Source organism: Strongylocentrotus purpuratus, unplaced genomic scaffold (assembly GCF_000002235.5).
Source record: "Strongylocentrotus purpuratus isolate Spur 01 unplaced genomic scaffold, Spur_5.0 spur5_scaffold_16, whole genome shotgun sequence".
Classification (NCBI taxonomy): Eukaryota; Metazoa; Echinodermata; class Echinoidea; order Camarodonta; family Strongylocentrotidae; genus Strongylocentrotus; species Strongylocentrotus purpuratus.
In genome coordinates, this window is record NW_022145601.1 from 30,322,310 (window position 1) to 30,343,756 (window position 21,447).

At 36.5% G+C, this 21,447-nt stretch overlaps 1 protein-coding gene across 8 annotated transcripts in view; it reads right to left on the reverse strand.

Annotated features, from left to right (window-relative positions):
* LOC587777 overlaps nt 1–21,447 on the reverse strand; it is a 132,835-nt gene that overhangs the window by 22,059 nt on the left and 89,329 nt on the right. For 5 of the 8 annotated variants that reach the window (XM_030987255.1, XM_030987254.1, XM_030987260.1 and 2 more), the window contains 4 exons: nt 16,897–17,046; nt 15,384–15,419; nt 10,985–10,999; nt 966–1,070 (listed from right to left, as the gene is read on the reverse strand). In XM_030987255.1, the coding sequence (XP_030843115.1) occupies nt 966–1,070; nt 10,985–10,999; nt 15,384–15,419; nt 16,897–17,046 (306 nt within the window). The remainder of the gene's footprint in view (nt 1–965; nt 1,071–10,984; nt 11,000–15,383; nt 15,420–16,896; nt 17,047–21,447) is intronic. The other 3 variants (XM_030987257.1, XM_030987256.1, XM_030987258.1) reach the window with 3 other exon arrangements.

Consider the following 21,447-nt stretch of genomic DNA (forward strand, 5'->3'; position numbering starts at 1 on the left):
ACAGAGATGGTGTTAATGTAGGTAGAGTATATGAGAAGTGTCATTCTAAGAATTAAAATTATATTGTGGTTATGTATTTGTCACTGAATAAATGAAAATAGGCAGAAGAAAGTGCATTTCCTGGGACTAGAAGACAATTTGTTCTCTCATGATCGTAAAGCCAAGCATTCATGTTTATGATAGTTGGTCTCTACATTCATCTTGAATCTTTGACTTACCTCCACACTTTAAAGTTTTCAATTACATCTATGGTTTTAATTTTTTTGTATTTCAGTTGTCAAATTTGATGTAAATCAATTATATTGCATACTATTATTGTTGTTTGAATATTATATCCTTGATGATTTCTCAATAAATGCAGGAAAATATGCTTATTTTTATATTTGTTATTCTTGTTGTAGTCTTCATTGGTAAGAATCATAAGGAAATTAATTCTATACAAGCTCATTACACGCTAACATCTTTCTGGTTCTCAAGTGAGAAATATTTTTTACATCAGGGATGTTTGCTCACAGTCTTGTAGGAAGCACTATCAAATCTTGAGGTAAATAACATATTAATATCACTTCATCAACTAGGAGAAGTCTGACCTACTGTGGAGTTCTATTGACTAATCAGGATTAATGCATTGCTCAAAGCTAAAGATTACAGTACAACAAAACCAACAGTTTACTTTAATACACAGCAGTATTTTGATCTGTCTATCTCTATCAGAGTTAGCACACTACACTAGTCATCCTGAAACATACATCTGTATCAGTATTGATGACCCAAGAACTTCGCTCGACATTACGGCTTAATCCTTGGACCAGCCGATGATTATCAACAATCACCCCTCCCCCCCAACCCCACCTCCCCTAAAAATGTAATAAAACTGTTGACTAATTGGGATAAAGGCAACCCTAATGATGTAAGCGCACAGTAGTAGTTCTGATTAGTTAATTCTAATTATGAGGAATACTTACTAGTCACCCCCAAACGTTGGGTCACCTTCGACCTTTCCGTCGACGCCTACATGGAAGATGTGTTTGTAGTCTTTGGGCTTGCTGATGTCTTCTAACGACAGCTTACTGTAGGGTAGCAAGAAAGAGAAAATAACGAATGAATGAGATGAAAAAAATGGACACTGAAGAAAGCTTGTAAACAATTAACGAAGAAGCAATGAATACAAACATGTTAGGTAGAAGAAGTATAGATAGAATAAGCAGGATTACTGTATAACGATGGTTATTAACGGGTGTGAGAAAGATCACAGAAGCGCTGCTACCATAATGGAGAGAAGATACCGTATGCAAATCAGAGGTAAACTTGTTGAAGGCCTACATACCTGATATTTTTAAATGAAGGACTAATGCAAACAATTATAATAATCACATTATTTGAGGTTCTTATTCGTTACGCTGATGCAGAGTAATAATTACACACTGATCGCACTTTGACACAGACTTTAGAAATACAAGAAACGCTTTCTTGGTTAGTAACTTTGATCGAAACATCTATACAATCGGAAAGCCACATACGTGCAAAGAGCACAGGTCCATTTCACAAACAAAGTACTACTAATCATAATCATTAGATCAATTTATAAAGCGCAGCTACTACATCAATATAATCCACTTCGCTGTGATGAAGGAAAAAAAATACTATAAATATACTCTGAAAGCTAAAGTCTGAATAAACCATTTTGGGTGTTTGCTAAGTTTTAACAAAATCATTTGCTCAACAGGAAAACAATAGTTATGACATTTTACTTGTGATGCAGAGACTTTCAAAATCTGCCAAATCGAATGCAACCTTCCATGATATGAGAGCTAGCAATTCAAAATAACCAAAACTTGATGATCTCCAATCTCCACAGTATAATACAACCTCAAATTCGCACAGGTCATGTTGACCAAACGCAAACCACATCACAGCTACACAGAATGAATGAAATATCTCTTACCAATGCAAATGAAGACAAGACTAAATATGGCAGAAGAAAAAATGAATTACAGAGCCACAACCCTACCTTGACAGATGCCAAACCAACTCCCGTTTGTGGGCATCCACCAATGGCAAATGACAAGATGTCAGCAGCGCAACCCACACACAAGATCAACAAAACCACAATCTCTCCGATACCAATAATACAAGCATATACTCTGTGGTAGTCCCCCTAATACATGTCTGCATTGCTCCCCTCTGAGATCATTCAATAAGACCTGTTAGGAATACCTTGGAATGGGTCAAATTTACCACCAGTTGCCGACGGCAACCTGTCTACGATGGCAATAGTGTCCTCCATTTCTTTATCTGTCTCTCCCTCTTTAATCCTTCCTCTATTTCTATTCTTTTTCTCCCTTTTTTCATTTCTTTTCTCTCCCCTCTCTCTCTGTCTCTCTCTCCTCCCTCTTTCTCTCTCTCTCTCTTTTTTTCTCTCTCTCTCTGTCTCCCTCTTTCTGTCTCTCTCTCTGTCTCCCCCTTTTCCTCTTTTATTTTCTTTCTCTCTCTCTCTCTGCCTGTCCCTGGTCCATACTCATACGGCACCCAATCACTCAATACACAGTGGACACCAAACCATTATAGGTGAACTTTTCTTCTCACTCTACTCTGTAATGTCCCACCAGGTAAGATCCTTGCAGGGCCCGGGTAAATTGCTTGGTTTCAATGAGGGGGGGGGGGGGGGGATACCAACTAACAATCAAGTCCCTTTGAATCTGTTTGTTTATCAGAATCTTCAAAATGACAATTCCCCGAGGGTAGAATGGATTTCTAAAGGGATAATTGGTCTGAAGAATTTGATCTCAAAGGCTGAAGATAGACAGCTATTTCATGTACCAGCTATTGAGTATGAGTATGTGCATATCTCTTGTAGGGGGTTTAGAATGAAGCATGGGGTTTAGAATGAAGCAGAATAATCAGAAGGGAAATAGATCCTTTAAAAATTGAGAGAATCTCAAGAGAAGGAAAGAGATGAACAAGAGGGGTAAAAAAAAAGAAGAGTAATACTTGCCATTCACATATTTGAAATGGAAGATGTGCTAAGTTTTTAAATCATTTCAAATTATATTTCACCTGCCAGTAAGCTCATCACTGTATGTAGGTTTATCTATATACAGTCAAACCTGTCTTGGTGGCCCCCTCTCTATTGTGACCACCTACATTGTCTCCCTCTATGAAATGTGTGTTGTAGAACCTGCCTAGAAAGGCCGACTGTCTGCAGTTTTCCTTGAGTGGTCTTAATAGACAGATTTGATTGTGTGTAAGCTTTTATGGATATTATCATACAATGGTTAGGGTTCAAGGTTTGCTTTCAAATTCTCTTCTTTGAAACTGAACAAGAGGGACGTTTTGAGAGATCTGAGATTGATGTATGAAATTGGGTGCATATCAAAAAGAATCAGCTAACACTCCTTATGACGTAGAAGGGTCTATTCTACTTCAGTATGAGTTAAAAAATAGGGTTTCTGGTAATATCCACAGGTGCTAATTCCTAGCAATTTCCAAGCTTCCCCATAACCCCCTATGGAAGGCTTTTCAGTACCAATCAGGCTCGCAAGCATCAAGTAAATAATACCAAGCAATCCCAGGCAAATAACATTTGGCTCAATCTGGCCTTGCGATCAGGACATGGCGAATTTACAGCGACATTATCAGCGACAAATTTGACCTTCCACTGGGCCTGGTTATGATAAGTTGATAAGGGAAGGAAATTGTGATTTTTTTTTTTTTTATTATGCGGAGAGCCGTGATGGAGCGATGTCCTTCCTAGGGAGGGGTAAGATTGGTGAGCCCGCTGAGCTCCCAGGGAGTTGGTCTGCTTGTGTGCGACACCTGATTAAAAAGAGCCCTGGTGCGAGGAGTGTTCACATTAAACCCAATCTTATACGGCGCCCTTGAGAAGTTGAGTTCATATTATCCTTAAATAACATCATCCACATGTACAAATGTATATGCAGTAATGATCCATCCCCATATTTTGAATAGAATACACTGCCATATTCTCTTTTTTTTAATTTGCCCTTCAAAATTGATTGGCTTTTCATATCATACCAAAGCACTGCATGACCAGAGCACCACAGATTTCAAATTATGGGTGTAAATGAAATTTGTTCCACTTTCAGGTTCCAAAGTAATTAAGTAATAAGTACCAAAGTAATATATTCACAAAACTTTGTTAATCAATGAAAATCTTTGCAAATAATAAATTTACTTATAAACTAATTGTTGCTTCTGCACTGCATCACAGTACGTAAATAGTGTATCGCACTTAACGTAAATCTAGAAGCTAAATATCTCATTACTACATTTCTTTATTATTACAACTTGTAAAGTGTCAACAGAACACTTAAAAGGAGTGGCCCAACAAATGTCTAGTCATTCAGTTAAATGGCAATAAAATTTAGTTGAATAGCCACATCATACCTCCCCTATGAGTATAACCTCATTAATCTTAATCTAGGTTAAATTCATCTCAACCTTTCTTCATGTGAACACACCCAGTCTGGTGTGTATGATTATTACTACCAGTCATTGCCACCTTTCACATTGACGTAGACTGAGCACTAATTTGATTGACAGGCGGCACTATACAACTCACTGAGCCGGACCAATTAAACACAGGATCTGGATTGCCGTGATATGTAATGAGTAATTGACTGCTTAATACCCATTAGAGTGGCATTGGAAACGTTAATCATCATGAGGTATTCAATATTTCGACAGAAACATAGTTCACATGATTGTTACATACTCTAGATATCAGCAATTATATTAATTTTCCTTCCGTTGCACACATACAAAAATATCCTATCAACATCAAGCAGATGTATTAAGATCCTTTTAAGACTGCGTGAAAAAGCAAATTTCTTCAAATTCTCTTGAAGATATTTCAAACTTTGATTCTTATATAATTACAAAATTGAGATAAATTACTTAATCCCCCTTTTTTTTTAATCACTGAAAACACTATTAAAGAACCTTCATTCTTTTGTCTAAAAAGGGCCTCTGAATTACATAGCAGAATTATACTTCAATTCACAAATGACAGTAACCATTTAAAATGTCTATATGCAGAAATTATGATATGTATAATCAATTCAAAACAGATAATAATAAACCATTTTAATTTTCTTCATATTTTAACTGAACACAAACTCTCAGATGAAATGACTATCAACGATATAGCCATGTCTTTATAAGATCAGTCTTAATATAAGAACTCTTGTTCCTTAAAAAAAGAAAGATATTAGGCCCTTTTATCAAACTTTCCAAAAAGGTTGTAAAATTGTCGGGAGACCTACCTGGCAAACTTGGACACAACAGGCATGAACTTGATATGGTTTCCTTTGCGCAAGGTCCTAACGACCCACCAATTAAAGTCTGTGTCAATTTTAGACATTTCTGAAAAGCTCAGGGCGACTGCAATCCAAGTTTGACTTCACAAGAAGTGAAATTGCGACCACGTTGATGACTCTCAAAGGTAGGTTGAGGATACTTCCATGCGGGAGTCGATTTGCTTTTAAACTATCATGAGTATTCCAAACAAAAATCCTATCTATGCGGAATCTTCAAAGATGGCAAATGAAGAGCACAGAATCCAATAATCCACCTTTAACTTGTCAGAAAAAAGTATTTATTGCAAAAATAGATGTAGATGAAAAAGAAAACGGTAAGATTTTGAAACACGAGCACTGATGAAAACACCTGCTTTCTGATCTGTAAACGTTCTTAAAATGGAATTCACTTCAAACTGTTTGCAGTCAATTGAATTACACATCCAACCAGGTTATCAAGCCACACAAGTCATCGTCGTCGAGAAAGGAAGAGAAAGTGCAAAAATTCAGTCTGTGAACCCCTGTGCATGCAGCGATGGAGAGGCTGCCAAGAAAATTGTTCGACGCAAAATAACTTAGGTAAAATTTGTGGCTGAAGCTCAAAAGACATGTATTAAATTACGAGAGATGCCAAGAGAAGAGCTATAAATGTCCGCAAGACCGACAGTCCATCTCTGAGATCAATCTCAACTCAAGGAGAGGTCGGATGAGAGTAGCTGGTTGATCGTAAGAAAGAGAAGTCACCGTGAAATCTTGCCGGCTGCTGTCTTTCCGATCCCTCTCTGATCCGCCTGTCTGCGTCAACCCTGGAGTTGCTTGGTTTGGTGTAGAGGTGGAAAATGAGAAACAAATTGTAAACCCCAAGGAACGACTGCAACAGGGCCACCGAGTTCCTGGCGGCTCGTGATTCATCACGATTAAAAACAGATGTAAATCACAAGAAGCCTCAACCGTGAAGAAGTTACTTCACAGCATAGTATCGGTCACAGTAAGAGGGGGATGGGAAGGGGAGGGGGGCAATTAGTCTCACTTAGCAAACTTCTAAAAAAAAATGTAAAAAATGTATTTGGAGGAATGGAGGGGTAGATATGGAAAGGAGGCCCCTTTTAATTTTGAGGGGGTCTATACCGGGGGCCCACCTCCATCCTGTTCAGAATGACTATGATATCCTTTCCCCCCTCCCCATCCCCTTCCTCGACAGTACAGGGATTCGCGATCTTCCTTTTGATTGGTTTACCAATCTAGTCTTGTGACATTTGAACCTAAAAACTTATCAAGAAATGTTGATGTCCTCACCACTCTCAGAAAAGTGACACTCATGTCTCACTCTCACTATGCGGGTGAGATGTTATATAATTCGTCCTTGTTTTCACGAAGTGACGGTAGTGAGGAAAATCGTAACGCAAAGTGAATGCAATTTTTTTTCACTACCGTCACTTCATGAAAACAGCGACAAATTATTATATTGAATATAATAATTTGTAATTTGTATTTAAGATGTATTTGAATATTTCACACGGTTTATTATAATTTTGAGTCCATATCTGGTTTATTTATAATTTCAATCAATTTTGAATTTTGATGCAGTCCTTAGCAGTCCTTATTTTGTGTTATGTCATATTCTTCTTTGCCATTTACTTGCAATTCAATATTTTTAACATTTTTCTTTAGTATTTCTCACTTTTCTTCCTTTTCCTTTCTTCTTTCTCTTGTGCTTAGAAACATTGTATTAAGCGCATTATAAATGTAATGTATTAATATTATCATTTATTATATATATCGCCTGTTGGAAGTTTGAAGGGCGTTAACTTTTGATAAAGCATGTGAGTTAAGGCCTTTCTGGCTCAAACTATTTTGCAATATTTATACATATAATAAGGCACCTTCTATTCTACTCAGAATTAAAGTCTGCAATGGGAATCAAAAAATGCCTGAAACAGCAGACTACATTCTTCCCCAAACTTGGCCTAGCTCCTTCAAATGCGAGGGGAAGATATGAACTTGGGAGGGGGAAAGGAATGGATTTGCAGAACTCCTGCTTTTGGCAACGATCGTCATTTGACCCGAGGAAGAGGAAGGGGATTGGATTAAATTACAAGAGGAAAGATAAAACTGTTAAGACAGACAGGATAATCCTTACATATGTAGGTTAGGTAACTACTAGGAGTGTAAACACTTGATCAAAATATGTCAGTAATTATTATACAACTTTATATGCTCCTAAAATTTGGAAATGTTTTTGATAATGAAAGTTTTAGTATTACTTTCCAATTATTAGAATATTCTTCATAGAATGCTGTGACATTGAGGTGAAAAGAGTAGTTCTGGTGTCAATTCAACCAGCACAAGCCTAGGTCGGATTGTACATGTATGTAGATGAACCTGGTTCCAGTGAATATGGTTCACAGTAAATTTTCATTTTTCACACAGTTTGTCGAGTTTGATTGAATTTTGGTTATCCAAAACAACAATCTGCTGCATAAAAATCACGAATTCAGAATTGCTTTAGGCCATTTTTTCTTCTTCTTTAAAATGCACTTTCATCTCTCTCCGGAATTTAAATAATAGTTTGAACTTTTGCTTCCATTTCTATTGTTTTCTTTCTAATTTCCTATTCATCATTGGTTTCTCTCTCTTCATTCATATTCCTTCATAATAGTTTAAAAAACGTCATCGGGTGAAGCAAATAGGGAAGACGTCAAAAATACAGTATGATCTAGAAAAATAAGGGAAGGACATTCCAACCCATTTAGACCTCACCTATATCTCTTTCAAAAGTCATGATTTCCAGAATACTACAACAATACACAATGGCATTGTGCAGCCAACAATGCAGGAATTAAATAGGAAATTGGGATAGATGAAGGGATTTCATACTGTTGAATACACACCTACTACAATGGCATTGTTTTCGTAAATGCTTTCTACCTTTTTTTTCTCTCCTTCCATTTCAAATAATTGAAACACTGAATTTCAAGTTCTGCTAATTGAGGAATTAGAATATAACAATAAGGTAATCCATTTCAAATCAAGAAAGTTGGCAAATATCAACAGTATATATGTATCTATATTTATTCAATCACAAATAGGAATCTAATTTTGTTCAGTGAACAATGAAGGTGACAAAATCTTCTAATAATGACAATAAATGCCTAGTTTGTGGCAAAAATGATATTTAAGAATGAGGTCACATGTATGCAATAGTGAGGCTAATCTTTGTATTGTTTTAAGTTTCATGTTGTCTCCACTATACAACATTCTGGTTTACACGAGAGTCCATAAGTTTAGGTTGTGGTTTTTAACTAAGTTTATCTCATAGTTGGGGACAGTGCGGATGCATCATTGAACAGTCAAGAAACTATTAGTTTTTTCGGTTATAATTTTTTATTTTTAAACCCATGAGCCATATTATGGTTAGTGCAATAACTACGGGAAGAGGGTGTTTTCACTTGAAGTAATGTGCCATGTGGATGCAATCAACTTTGAGCTTTCACCAGCTTCGAGTTACAATGACTACGGTACTTAGTTTACAACTTTGAATAGGGCGTACATTACTTGCTTTTTGGACCCATGTAGACCCTCATCGATGTAATGATGGATCACTGTTTAAAACTTTGATGTTTCGCAAATTTAAAGTTTAAAACTACCACGGTCCCATGTAAACATACCGGTAGCTATAATGAAAATTGGCTCTTGATAGCGAAATGATTGCAATCTCTGTCATTAACTCGTTAGATGTGTGGTGATAACAGCTGGCTGACTGCTTGTAACTTTGGCTATCACCATGATTTTGGCGAATGTTATGCAACATAATCCCACTACAGCTGAAATACATACAGGACGTACACACCTGTCCAGGCACCCCCCCCCCCCACAAACACACACTCACCTCTATTATTTTTTTTCTAAATCACAAACCATTTGGTAAGTTCAAAGGCAAATCATATACCCTTTAGATGGAAAATCAAATTAATGTAACCTTTTTTTAAATATATATAATGTATTTTACACCAGTTGGAAGCCTGTTCGGGCAAAAAATTATATAAATAAATAATTTTAAAATATACTCTTGTTTCCAGAAATAAATGTATATGTTTTCATAGGGAGATTTATATCCTTATTTAAAGTGTCCACTATAATAAGTCCATTATCTCTCTTTGCAGATCAATTTAACTCAATTGAAAATTGTCTACTTTGGGGATTACCTACAAAAATACAAATATTTTATCCCTTCCCAAATGTTTTTATTTCTGGGGGAGGTGTGTTAATGCTTCTACCAAGTACCTATCAATACTAATGCAAATACTTAGTTCAACTGTTCAAGATATACCAGCTTTGACTTTTGCTGAAAACGTCTTTAACAAGTCTTACTCATCGTCTAGAAACATGGCATTGACGTACAGTACTAGATCACTTTCTAAATATAAACTGCTCCTATCAACACCATTTCTGCAATTATTCTCAAAGTTTCCTCCTTATAACAACGGAAGAACAGAAAAAGAGAGAGAGAGAGAGAGAGAGAGAGAGAGTGACAGAAATACACAAAGATGGAGAGAGAGAGAGAGAGAGAGAGAGAGAGGAGAGGAGAGAGGGAGAGAGAGGAGAGGAGAGGGAGAGAGAGAGATAGAGAGAGAGAGAGAGGAGAGGAGAGAGAGGAGAGGGAGAGAGAGAGAGAGAGAGAGAGAGATAGGAAGTCAGAGAAACACATACCGGTACAGTGAAACCTAATGAGATATTAAAGCACAAGTGCCAGGAAGAAAGGAAAGATGGAACATCTGGAAAAATATATGAAGTTCAATGGTCTATGCAAATCACTCTGCATATCATTGTTCCCTCAAATATGAGTATAAAATAAGATTTGTTACAGTGATAAAGCAATTGATAATAATTTTTTCAGCTTTGTTAGTGCTCCCATATAATCACCATTTACTGAAAAGAAACTTCAAGTGATATTATTCATAGAAAAAACATTTCTGCGCTGGTGTATAATATTAGGTGCACATACGTACACTCTGGTTACAAGATAAACACACAGCTAAATTAATACAAAACAATTTAAATACATCATACATAATATACAATCATAATAATCATGGTAGTAAATACCACTGATATTTCAATGATTATGAATATTCATGATTATAGAATAGCTTGCAATAATTTTATGTACTGCACAATGAATTTATAGCAATAAGAATCTAATAAACATTACAAAGAGAGTTGAAGAAAACGAATAAAAACAGACATTGTATGAAAGAGGGAAAAAAATTATGTAATAAGACAGGTTACAAACTTACAAACACAAGAAAAACAGTTATTCAATACCAAACAGACATTAGGAATGAAGTATAGTACACATCATTTGATGAAGCAATTCAACAAAAGGAAAAGAAACAACAAAATAAAAAGAAGTCAAAGAACTTAGAACAAAGCACACATAAAGCTCCAAAATTTAAAGTTGTCAAAACCAAAAGTATAAGTAAAGAGCAAGCAGGAATAAAACCAAAGCAAAACAACAAAACTGAAATAGGGACAGATAACTCAAATAACAGAAGGAATAAGAGATGATCAAGAAAGGAACACCAGAAAATAAAATGCAAACCAAAGTGAACATGGATGGAAAAAGCCAATGGGACTACATGTATATACACCAATCTAATACATACCCATGGCCATGCCAGCTACGTACGCAGGTAAGATGGGTAGCAAGATATAGTCAGTGGCAAGCGTCACACACGAACAGATACCAATATAATGAGAAGCAGTTGAGGTATGGATGATGGTGGTGGTAGTGGATGAGGATGTGTGTGTGTCCCGGCCGGAGGAACACGAGATAAACGAACGAACGTATTACCAAGCCCCCACACAGACGCCACCAAGCAATAATAGGAGAGTGCGGATCGCAACACCGGGGTGGCCAAGCGTGAGATATATAAACATCCCCCGTCAGAAAACATGACGGAAGATAATTGGGAGACAGAGGGAGAAGATAGGAAGACAGAGATTGAGAGAGGAGAAAGTGAATACAGATCAAAATGATGTATGAAAGAAAAAGATTGAAAAAGGATGATAAAAATATAACCCAAAGAAGAAAGAGACAGGAACAAAAGATGAAAATAAATCCATGAAAATATGATGGAATTTGAGAATGAACAGAGAAATGTTGAGTTTTTAGAATAGACAGAAGAAATATAGGAGATATATGGATAAAGAAAGGGAAGATGGAAGAAAACACCAATGAGTGAATCTTATAAGCAATGGAGTACTAAATATAAAAAGATCAGCTGATTAAGGAAGGGGTGAGCTTGAACATCGGAATAAAATCTTGAATTTCATTTTGACATGCAGAATCTCTACTTTATGAGCATGCACTCATGCAAAACCAAATTAATCCTATCAAAATTACTCTAGAATATACATGTACATACATGTACATGTATATCATCTACTGAGAGCCAAACTGATATTCACTCAGATAATTCATACAGGGTTAATGACCTTCTGGCTCTAAACAGATAATTTGTACAGTTTCTAAGGACAAATTAGGACGGAGAACGCATCTCTCAAACGCTATCTCGTTTTATTAAAAAGCCCAGTTAAGCCCTGACTATCTGTAGGTCACATTGTTGTGTACAATGTGCATACATGTATGCATGTATATGTTCAAACATGCTTTACTAAGATATTTTGCTACACTGGTTTGCGAAAAAAGTTTTAATCTGTTTAAACTTTACAGCTACAGGACAGTTGTGACCCCTTTCTTAATCAAGCTGATCGTTCAAAAAAAAAATACATAATGCACAAAACTTTGATGCAAGTCTGAAGCATGCCCATGCAAATGTATTCATGCACAATTTTCTTTGACAACGCTTTAATGTGTGGATCATGCTAAGAAAGAGAGGAAGAAATTTTAAAAAAAACATTAAAAAAAACAAGCAGACAATACAACAATTCAACATTTTAAATCAAGGGTGGATAAATGTTTGTATCAAGACAAGTTTTTATTGTATTATATCCCACAAAATGAACTCCATGTATTCATTTCAAACTCTTACTCTGTTTTACCTTTAATGCTGACTGATAGGAAAGGAAAACCTCTAATGAATCATTTCCATTTATTCCTTCTGTCAGACTGCACTTCCGCAATCAACATTATTCACTTGTCTTGGTTTTTACAGAAATCTATAAGAAAAGGATGACTTGCAAAACTATTTGTTGTCCGCTTTTCCTTATTATAATCTCACAAAATTTTACCCCCAAAAGCCCCGAAAATCTAGAACAAATATTCCCATTCATTGCCATATAATTCGCTTTCTTTGCTAATAGACTTTGAAAGGTATGACATTGTATAGACTGCACGGATATCTCTTTACATGTTTACATCATGTTTTTAAAAAGAAATCTTTGCAATGATTTGTTCTCATATTTAAAATTGTTGTTTCAATTCCTTTTGTATTTGCAATCTTTAATTTGTACAGGACCTTTCATCAGAAAACATTTTGAATACTGAGAGAGCCACCAAAACAAAAAATTAAATACATGAAATACACCAATGCAATGCACATCAGCATGCATGGCAATGCTAGTATAAGAAAGGAGACTTGTGTATGTCTCAGTTGACTTCTTTGTGTGATTCATCAAGAGGATACACTGAGGAAAAACACTAGCAGATGGTATGACCATCATCTATCTCATCAACAGTCCTCAGCTACTGGTTCTAATTAACAGGTGATACGTTGAAAACATAGAACACAGAGAATCAAGCCCTATCCATGTGATGTACATGCATGAGTATGGTCATACAAGTGTTCAGGCAGCGTTTCACGAAAAACTGTCGGAACTCAAAAGCTCAAGTTCGTTGATGTTCCATTGAAAGGCCCCATAAAGGGTGAAATTGAGGACATTCTCTCATAAAAAAGTAGCAAAGAAGGTGCTTCCTACTGATGTCTAAAGAAAGTAATCCAGTACTTGTTCCTACCCTGAAAAGGGTCAGAAGGGCGATTGACATAAAAGTATCTTATAGAAAGGCAAGTGACTTAAACCTGTGAACTGTTCTTAGCATTTCATTCCCTTGAAATTGATGTAGTTATGTAATTAACAAATATATGTTTCTCTTAAGATTTTGCCCCTACCCCTCTATTCTGTCCAACACCAATTCCTTTTTCTTCCCTTAACTTAACCCCTATATTACACTAAACCCCCCACGCCTTTTTACCGCCCCTCCAGCAGATATTATATGATATGATCACAGTATTCCCCCCCCCCCTCCCCACCCGCCACACACCCCTCTCCAGCAGACATGTGGCATAGTGGTACCGGTATTCAACCCGTCCCCCCCCCCCCTTCCACCTCCACACCCAACTTCACACCCCTCTCTACCAGATTATACCCTACATGGGGGTATCAGACGGGTACATCCTGCACCCCATCAAGGGTGCATTCAGGAGGGATGTTAAATTCATACATTAGCTTTTACATGCTTTAAAATATCTAAGGCAAGATTTATGCCAAGTAGTATACGGTAGCTTATCAGCTCAAGTCAATAGTGAAAAAAGACCTATTCATTGAATGAGAATCCTAATAATTTTTAGATTTAATCATGACATGGATTTTTTCTCTTATTGCTTTTATCTTCAACACCTTCAAGATTTATAAAATTTATACCAAAGAAGTTTTACATATTCCCTCCAGGTAGCTTCTGTTTTGTAGTTGAAATAACAAAACAGTTCCGAAAGAACATATGATTTCTCACAAGGTAAAAGACAAAGAATAATTATATAATCAAATCACAGGTGCTCTGGTAAAATTGTGTTGCAGTGCAGTGCAGTGCAGTGCAGTGCAGTGCAGAGATGAAGGGGTTTTCTTTTTCAGAGTTAATACAAATACTTAATTTATGTATTGTTCCATTACAAAAAATCAGGAAATGAAAGGAAAATAAATGTTAAGAAACCTAGTAAAAGAGCAAAGGGTTACGTTTTTAATAAAAGAGAGACAGAATTAACTAAAAATAAATGAATAAATATTGATTGAGCTGCAATTGTAATATGAATCCATAGATACAATTTGCACAAGTGCATGAATTATGGAAAGATTTGCACGATCGTGTTCACACATTGAAGAAAAGAAAGAAATTTGTGACCAGAAAAAGCATGAATGCAGAATTAGCAACACTCTCAGGCTCTATGGAAGGGGTACGATGAGGAAAGAAGAAGCGATTCTCATATTAGGCCCGTCTCGTATAGCTTGCTTAAGCCCACTTCAATAGCAAAACCATCACAGCAACTCACGCACAAACACTTCACTCGCTTTGGATAACTGAATCAGCTGAAGTGACTTCATGTAACAAGATTAGAATCCCTTCAAATAATGTAATAAATATGAAAGGCAAAGTATAGTTTCGGTCATGTCAATTTTGTCTTTCCAAGAATCTAGTTTTCCGTCTGTTTGGAGCCAGAAGGGTATTAACTCTGTTTGAGGTATGTGTTAATGCTCTTCTGTGTTTACATGTACTGCAAGTACATTTTTAAAGATTGTATGTGACCAAATATCATCATCTCATTTTTTATTTCCTGACATTTGAGAATGCTTTACTTTGCCTTTAAATAATCAAAACACAGTGCAAAATGCAAAATGCAAAATAAGAGCGTGCAAGACTGTGCTGGAAAGAGATGCACAAGATGCTGAAAACAAACAACAAATAAAACATGCAAAGAAACACTAAAACTATTAGAAAATACTGTAGATACATGTACTGGTACGCAAGGTCAAATTTTGAAAAAGTGATACATTTTCAAAAGAAGCCCCCAGAGTGATGGCATCAAAGTGAAATGTAGTGATTTTGCATGATTTCATGTGAAATCCTTTTGTGAAAGTGATGTGCTTTTGAAGAGAAAGCAGAGAAGAACGTAGCCCCATGCAGCTAGTAATAAAAAATGGTCCCACTCTGAAATATGATTAATAAAATTGAATTTTTGTTTTAATGATTTTGAAAGGAATTGAATAAATGGAAGTTAAGCATGACATTAAAAAAAAGTGCTGAACTATGCAGTTTATCTGATGTCTTACCTCTGTCGTTTTGGTCGTTGTGATGCATACAATATGCTGCAAAATGGTTTATGAATAAATTATATAATATGGCAAATCAAAACATGCTTTCTAAATCCTAAAGGCCCCTTTAATTCCCAAGAATTTTGTTTCCTTCAAAATTGAGCAATTGAATAATCAAATACCAAAGAAATCCCAAAATAATTAAGTTGAAACAATCTACTGTGCATATTCTGCACACAGTGAAGAACAGTGACATAATATCCATTTTCCCGGATTGATCTCAAAAGCTGTCCTTTGATTAGAGGGGAAATATGTTGGCACTTATGCAAGAAATATGTGAATTTCCTCATCTTCCGATAAAAATTGAAATAACTACTCTGTGTCACTCTCATGTGGGGGCATTGACACACTAGTTTGTGTAACCATGCGTGAACACACGTACAGTGCAACGACATCCCACACTGTTATACACATTGCCCATGCATGAACTTTCGTGTGCCTTGAACATCAATTCAAAACAAGGAAAACAATCCTAGATCCCTGAAAAACCACATCCTAAATCATAACGTAATTGCTTTATTTGTTAATCCACAACTAAATCAATATCAATCAGAAAATATTATTTCATTTTTCATTTTGTTTTGTTTTGGCCCGAGTGATTCTGATGAGGTCATCAGGATAATAGCTTGAAAACAGATGACTAATCTGCGTTATATTTTGTAACAAATTTGAGAAAATACTGCAAATGCTTACATAAGCACCAAGGCTGTTAATTATGACTAAAACTCAGCTGTTAGTTTTATACAGCCAAATATCATATACTTTAATTTGTTCTTCTTCTATGCACTTCATGTTTATGTTTGGATTAGGTTCATTATTTTAGAATGCTTTAATTAAAGCTACTATTAGTTAGCATTAAAAAGTCTATTTCCCTTATTTATTGAACAATTGAATTTCTAGTGGACGTTTTGGGCTCTAAATAATTTGTCTTCGTCTTTTGATCTTTAAACGATAAAATAAAATGAGAGTATATATCCATGTAATCAAAATCATAAAATGAAAGTTGTAATATGGTATGAATCATTATGATAAAACAGCAAAATAAACTTGTATACAAGCTAAGCTGGAGTATACTGAATGACCCAATACAGATAATTCTGTCTCTGAAGTAAATATGAATGGCATGTAATAATACTGAATGAATTAAGTCATTATATCGTGATATCAAATAACTCACTAGAATTCCAATAAATGTAACGTGTCTAGAATGTCATAACCCAAAACTCCAAATAGCTTGAAAGATCATGCCACAGAAACACCCATATAAACTGTGCAGTCATATCAAGCCAATATTATTATATTTCATTGATTTGTTCACAATTAAACACACACAATACCAATCAGTACCTTACATGCAATATTTCACAATATAAAGAGGGTATGTAGGAAAGAGATTTACTCTTTACATAATCAGCTCCCTGAAAATAGAAAGTGATATCATTTCAATCAAATTTGTAGAAAATGTTCTTACCTTCTTCTGTTTTCTGTTTTGGATGACCTCCCGCTTCTCCACCTCTTCAATTTTCCCATCTGACTGTTGCCGAGGGCAACCGTATCCACGCGTTGGAAGTAACCGATCTTTCCCATCGGGTTTATGCCCTTCCACACACCAGTGTCGTCACTAAAAAAAATTAAAACAAGGAGAAAAATAATTTTTAATATATTTCAACAGGAAACTGCATTCAAATGACAGTTACATTTTTATAATTATATGCAACAAATGAATATGATATAAAAGGCAATAATTTCTTTTTTAATTCTCAGTATGCGGGAAACTCATTAAATTCAATATTTCATGGGAAACACATTTATAAGGGCAAAATAAAAGTAAATTAACAAATTTAGCCTCCACCACCTGTGGCAGATGCAAATGTTAAGCCTTGTGAATACTTAATAGTTAGAAATCGTTACTTGATGTGACCTTGTACATTGCATCACAATGAATCACACAAATGAGAGAATTGAGAGAAAAGTACTCCATCCATCTTTCATACATACATGTACAGTCTTCAAGCCTGGTTCTAGTTCTGCTTCAAAACGTAGTAAAAAAAAAAAAAAAAACATATACTCTATTGAAGTCCAAGTCAGGCAGGCCAGAGACACGCAAAACAGTTGAGACAGACAGACAGGTGAGACAGACAGACAGGCGAGACAGACAGGTGTGTGAAAAATCTAAGAATGGCACCACTCAATAACCACTACCCTTCCAGTCAAGTGCAGTCCAAATATAACACCATTCAGTCATTACCAAACTCAAGAGCAACATCAACTCAAGATATCTTTGCACCGTGACACCATCACGTCTTGGGGTAAAATTGGCAGTGTGAGTCAACGTCTTGCAGAACATGGAAGGCAAGCGGCTGTGCTGTGGTTTCGGATGTAGCAAGTTCCGTCCTCACATGAATGTTATTCACGGCTGACTAGATGACAATAGTTATACCACACAACCGTTGACAGGCAGAAGGACGTTAAGTCTTCAAAAAGATAAACAGAAGTGTCGTAGTCGAGTGTTTGAAGCACTTGACTTGAAATTCAAAGGTCATGGGTTCGATTCCAGACATGGTACTAATGTCCTTTTGCAAGGCATTCATCTACATTTTCCACTCAATACCCAAGAGAGAAATGGGGACCTGGTAGGATGGCGAAAGCATTTGTGTTAGTAATAGTAATCGCCTATGCTCTCACAGTGACCATATGATAGGAATACTCCTCAGGGAGTGGAGATGGTGCACATTGTGCATCAATGAATCCGATGACCAGGGTAATAATGTCTGTACAGCGCTTTGAGCAGTATTCTGTAATACCAGTAAGTGCTATTTAAATCCAGATTATTATTATCATTATCATATCACTTCAGACCTTCTGGCTCTGATTACATGATATATTGATTCCTTTCATCCTGTTATAAACAGTGGCCTGGTATCCGATGGTTTTAAAAACCACTTTCTCCTTCCTAACTTCCTTCCTTCATAACATCCTCACATCCGATGGAAAATATTCCGCTTTATGGAAGGCATGATGGCTCAGTGGTGGAACAATGGTCTTGTGGTCTTGTAAGTGGAAGGTCTAGGGTTCAAAAGCAAGCAGCAACACCAGTGGCCTTTATAAGGGATTAATCTTCTACATTAACCAAGTTGTTCAGATAAGACTTCAAGTTGTACATCCACTGGTTACCTGTCTACAAGCATAAACCTGTATTCTCAGCATGCCACTTGAATTAAACATCAACCATTAACAATTCAGACACAATTAATTTAGTCTCACACCAAAAAAGAAGAAGAATATAACAAACAAAAAACGAAAAAGAAAAATTCTATACAGCACTTGTAAAAAAAAAATGTGTACCCAACTGTGGGATTGCCCTTCTAATAGCAGATTCAAGTGACACCTTATAAACAAAGTAGTAACTTCTTTTGCTGTACTTCCAAGTCCACAAAACATTATATTTAAGACTACTCACCACAAAGAAAACATATGGCATCAAAGTAATATCTGTACAATTTCAAAATATAAATCCAAGTTCTAACAGTAGAGTATACAGCCTCAGACCAGCACAATAAAACAATGACGTTCGTTTCCTCTGTCACATGAACAAGCTATGAGAAAGTAACCTTGAAGCTTTGTGTGACCGAATCTACAAGTAATCTTCAAAAGTCGATGGATTATGCACTTGAGGTCAGTTAGTGTACAATCTCAATAATGCTACAGAGCTAGTCCTCCACCCTGCTATCAACATTGTACACGCCTTAAAACTCTCTACAGATCTACGATTCAAAGTCTGTCTCAAGAAGTTGATGCATGGTGAAAGAAAAGGATGAGAAATTTAATGACCTGTCTTCAACTTACTCCTGTGTGTAATCTGCTTAATCACGAAAGAACAAAATGGTTGATGACATGAGGTTTTCTTCCTTACCTATTTGCATTGATCTCGTACATCGTGAATAATCCAGGTTAATAATCAAGTTAAATAATCGTGTCACTCCTTTCTCTCCAAGAATAGCTGAATCGATGCAAGTGCTCCGATCACAGACGAAGTCAAAACAGAAGGCCTGTTGATAAAACACTAATTTCACAACCCAGTTTGATGCCCTTGTGTTCGATGGCAGGATTCGCCCAAATAGAAGGCTGCGATACTCTCGGATAAAGCCAAGATCCTTGCTATAAACCATGAACTTCGGATAGAATCAAGTTTCAGTGTTGTCCATTCAATCATTAGATTAGATCACTTTTGTTTTATCAAGGAAACATCCTCAAACGTAAGCGGTCATAGTATCATACACATAAACTTAGTGCACTATTTCTTGCTTTAGAACTGACTAGTTGACGCTTCCCTGCGACTTTCAAAGTATCCAATCTTATAAAGTGACAATGGACTATTTATATGCACTGCTTCATGCTCTGGTAATGAACAATCACCGAATCAACAGGACACTCAAGATAATCCCAACTTCTTCTAAGAGACAATTGACTCAAGAAGACACAGTCCTCAATGTCTCCAGAAGGACAATGTCTTTAAGAGGACGTGTGATGGTCTGAGAGCAACACTCGACTACCGTAAAAATGCCAATATGACAGCAACTATACAACTGAAGCACAGCTTCATTCCGCTGACCAAAGTAACTGGAAGGCGGTCAAACTACAATTGGAGGAAGTAGTCATTTAAGTACAATGACCAGGGCTAGTAGGCTGTTACATCGATCCGTAACAAAATTACATCCTAAAGCTGACCTATCCAATCAAGGCATCATTTCAAAACAAATAGAAACCTATAAAGAGACCGATACAGCATGTGATTCATTAAGTACCTTTAACAAAAACCACATAAACTTCCAAAATCAGTCTTCAGCCTTGGTGTGTACTGGTTGGTGATTTTTTTTTGTAATGAGTTTGACTTTGGTCTCTCACGTGGTGTTGTTGAACAATCCAACTAATTGCTTCCAGACACTCTGCACAACCTGTGATCAGTGCAAAACCTCAATCATAATTCAGGCTCTGCTAACAAGACACAGATTATTCCCGGGGAAAAAAAGGTAACCAACCTTTCTCAAAAGTTTGTAGCAATTTAGCTAAAGCTATATGAAGCAGCACACCTCTGCAGTGACTTCTAAAGTTTACTCTAGCTAGATACATGTAGATTGATCAAAGAGACAACTCCCACTTTAATACAAGTACTTACAGTCTTTTGAAGACACAGCAACAATCTTATCACTCTCGCCCAGAGACTACAGAAACAGCTGCCTTCGTTAACGCTTCTTGAAATCAGTCTTGCACCAAAGCTTGAAAATCCTCAACAAAACCATTCCAGGCAATCAGCTCAATTCTTTTTGATTTTCTTCCCCGAACTAGATCAGATCACGTAAAGTCTCCCCACCCACTAAAATCTCTTGGAGATTACCAGAACAGTTTGACAGAGAGACAGACGGACGGATGGACGGGTGGCTGCATGTGGAGCTTTTAAGATCCCACCCTAACCTGGCAGCTAACTTACATGCAAGCTTGGACCAGCAATGCAAGCCTTAATCTAGTTCCTATGTCCTGGATTGGATATCAGTAGGAGATCTGTTCATGTTACAAACCTTGAAAGACTCCACTCCTCAAGTCTTGTTCACACACAACGTTGTAAGCGCCTCATCAACAACCAAACAATCGCGGCAACATGAAACTTTTTTACGTGACAATGGACAAGAATTGGAGGTGATATGCGAAATGGCCCCTCAACTTTCTTGCTTCTCTCTGTGTTATACAAGGTACCAAAACAAGAAGCGAACAAGTCGTTTTTTTATCTCATCGCAGTAATTTTGAGCCAGTTAAGAGTGTTTTTTGAGAATGAAACTTGACACTGTAATATGGCAACTGAACCTGATATCTACACCCTGGAATGACTCTAATTTGTACTTCTAGATGGATCTATCACCTACTACAATACTTGATCACTATGCAACTCTAGATGCAGCTGAAGCGATATCTTCCGTCCATACTGCTTTTTGCTTTTTTGGCAGAATGCACTTTTTTCCCTAATCTA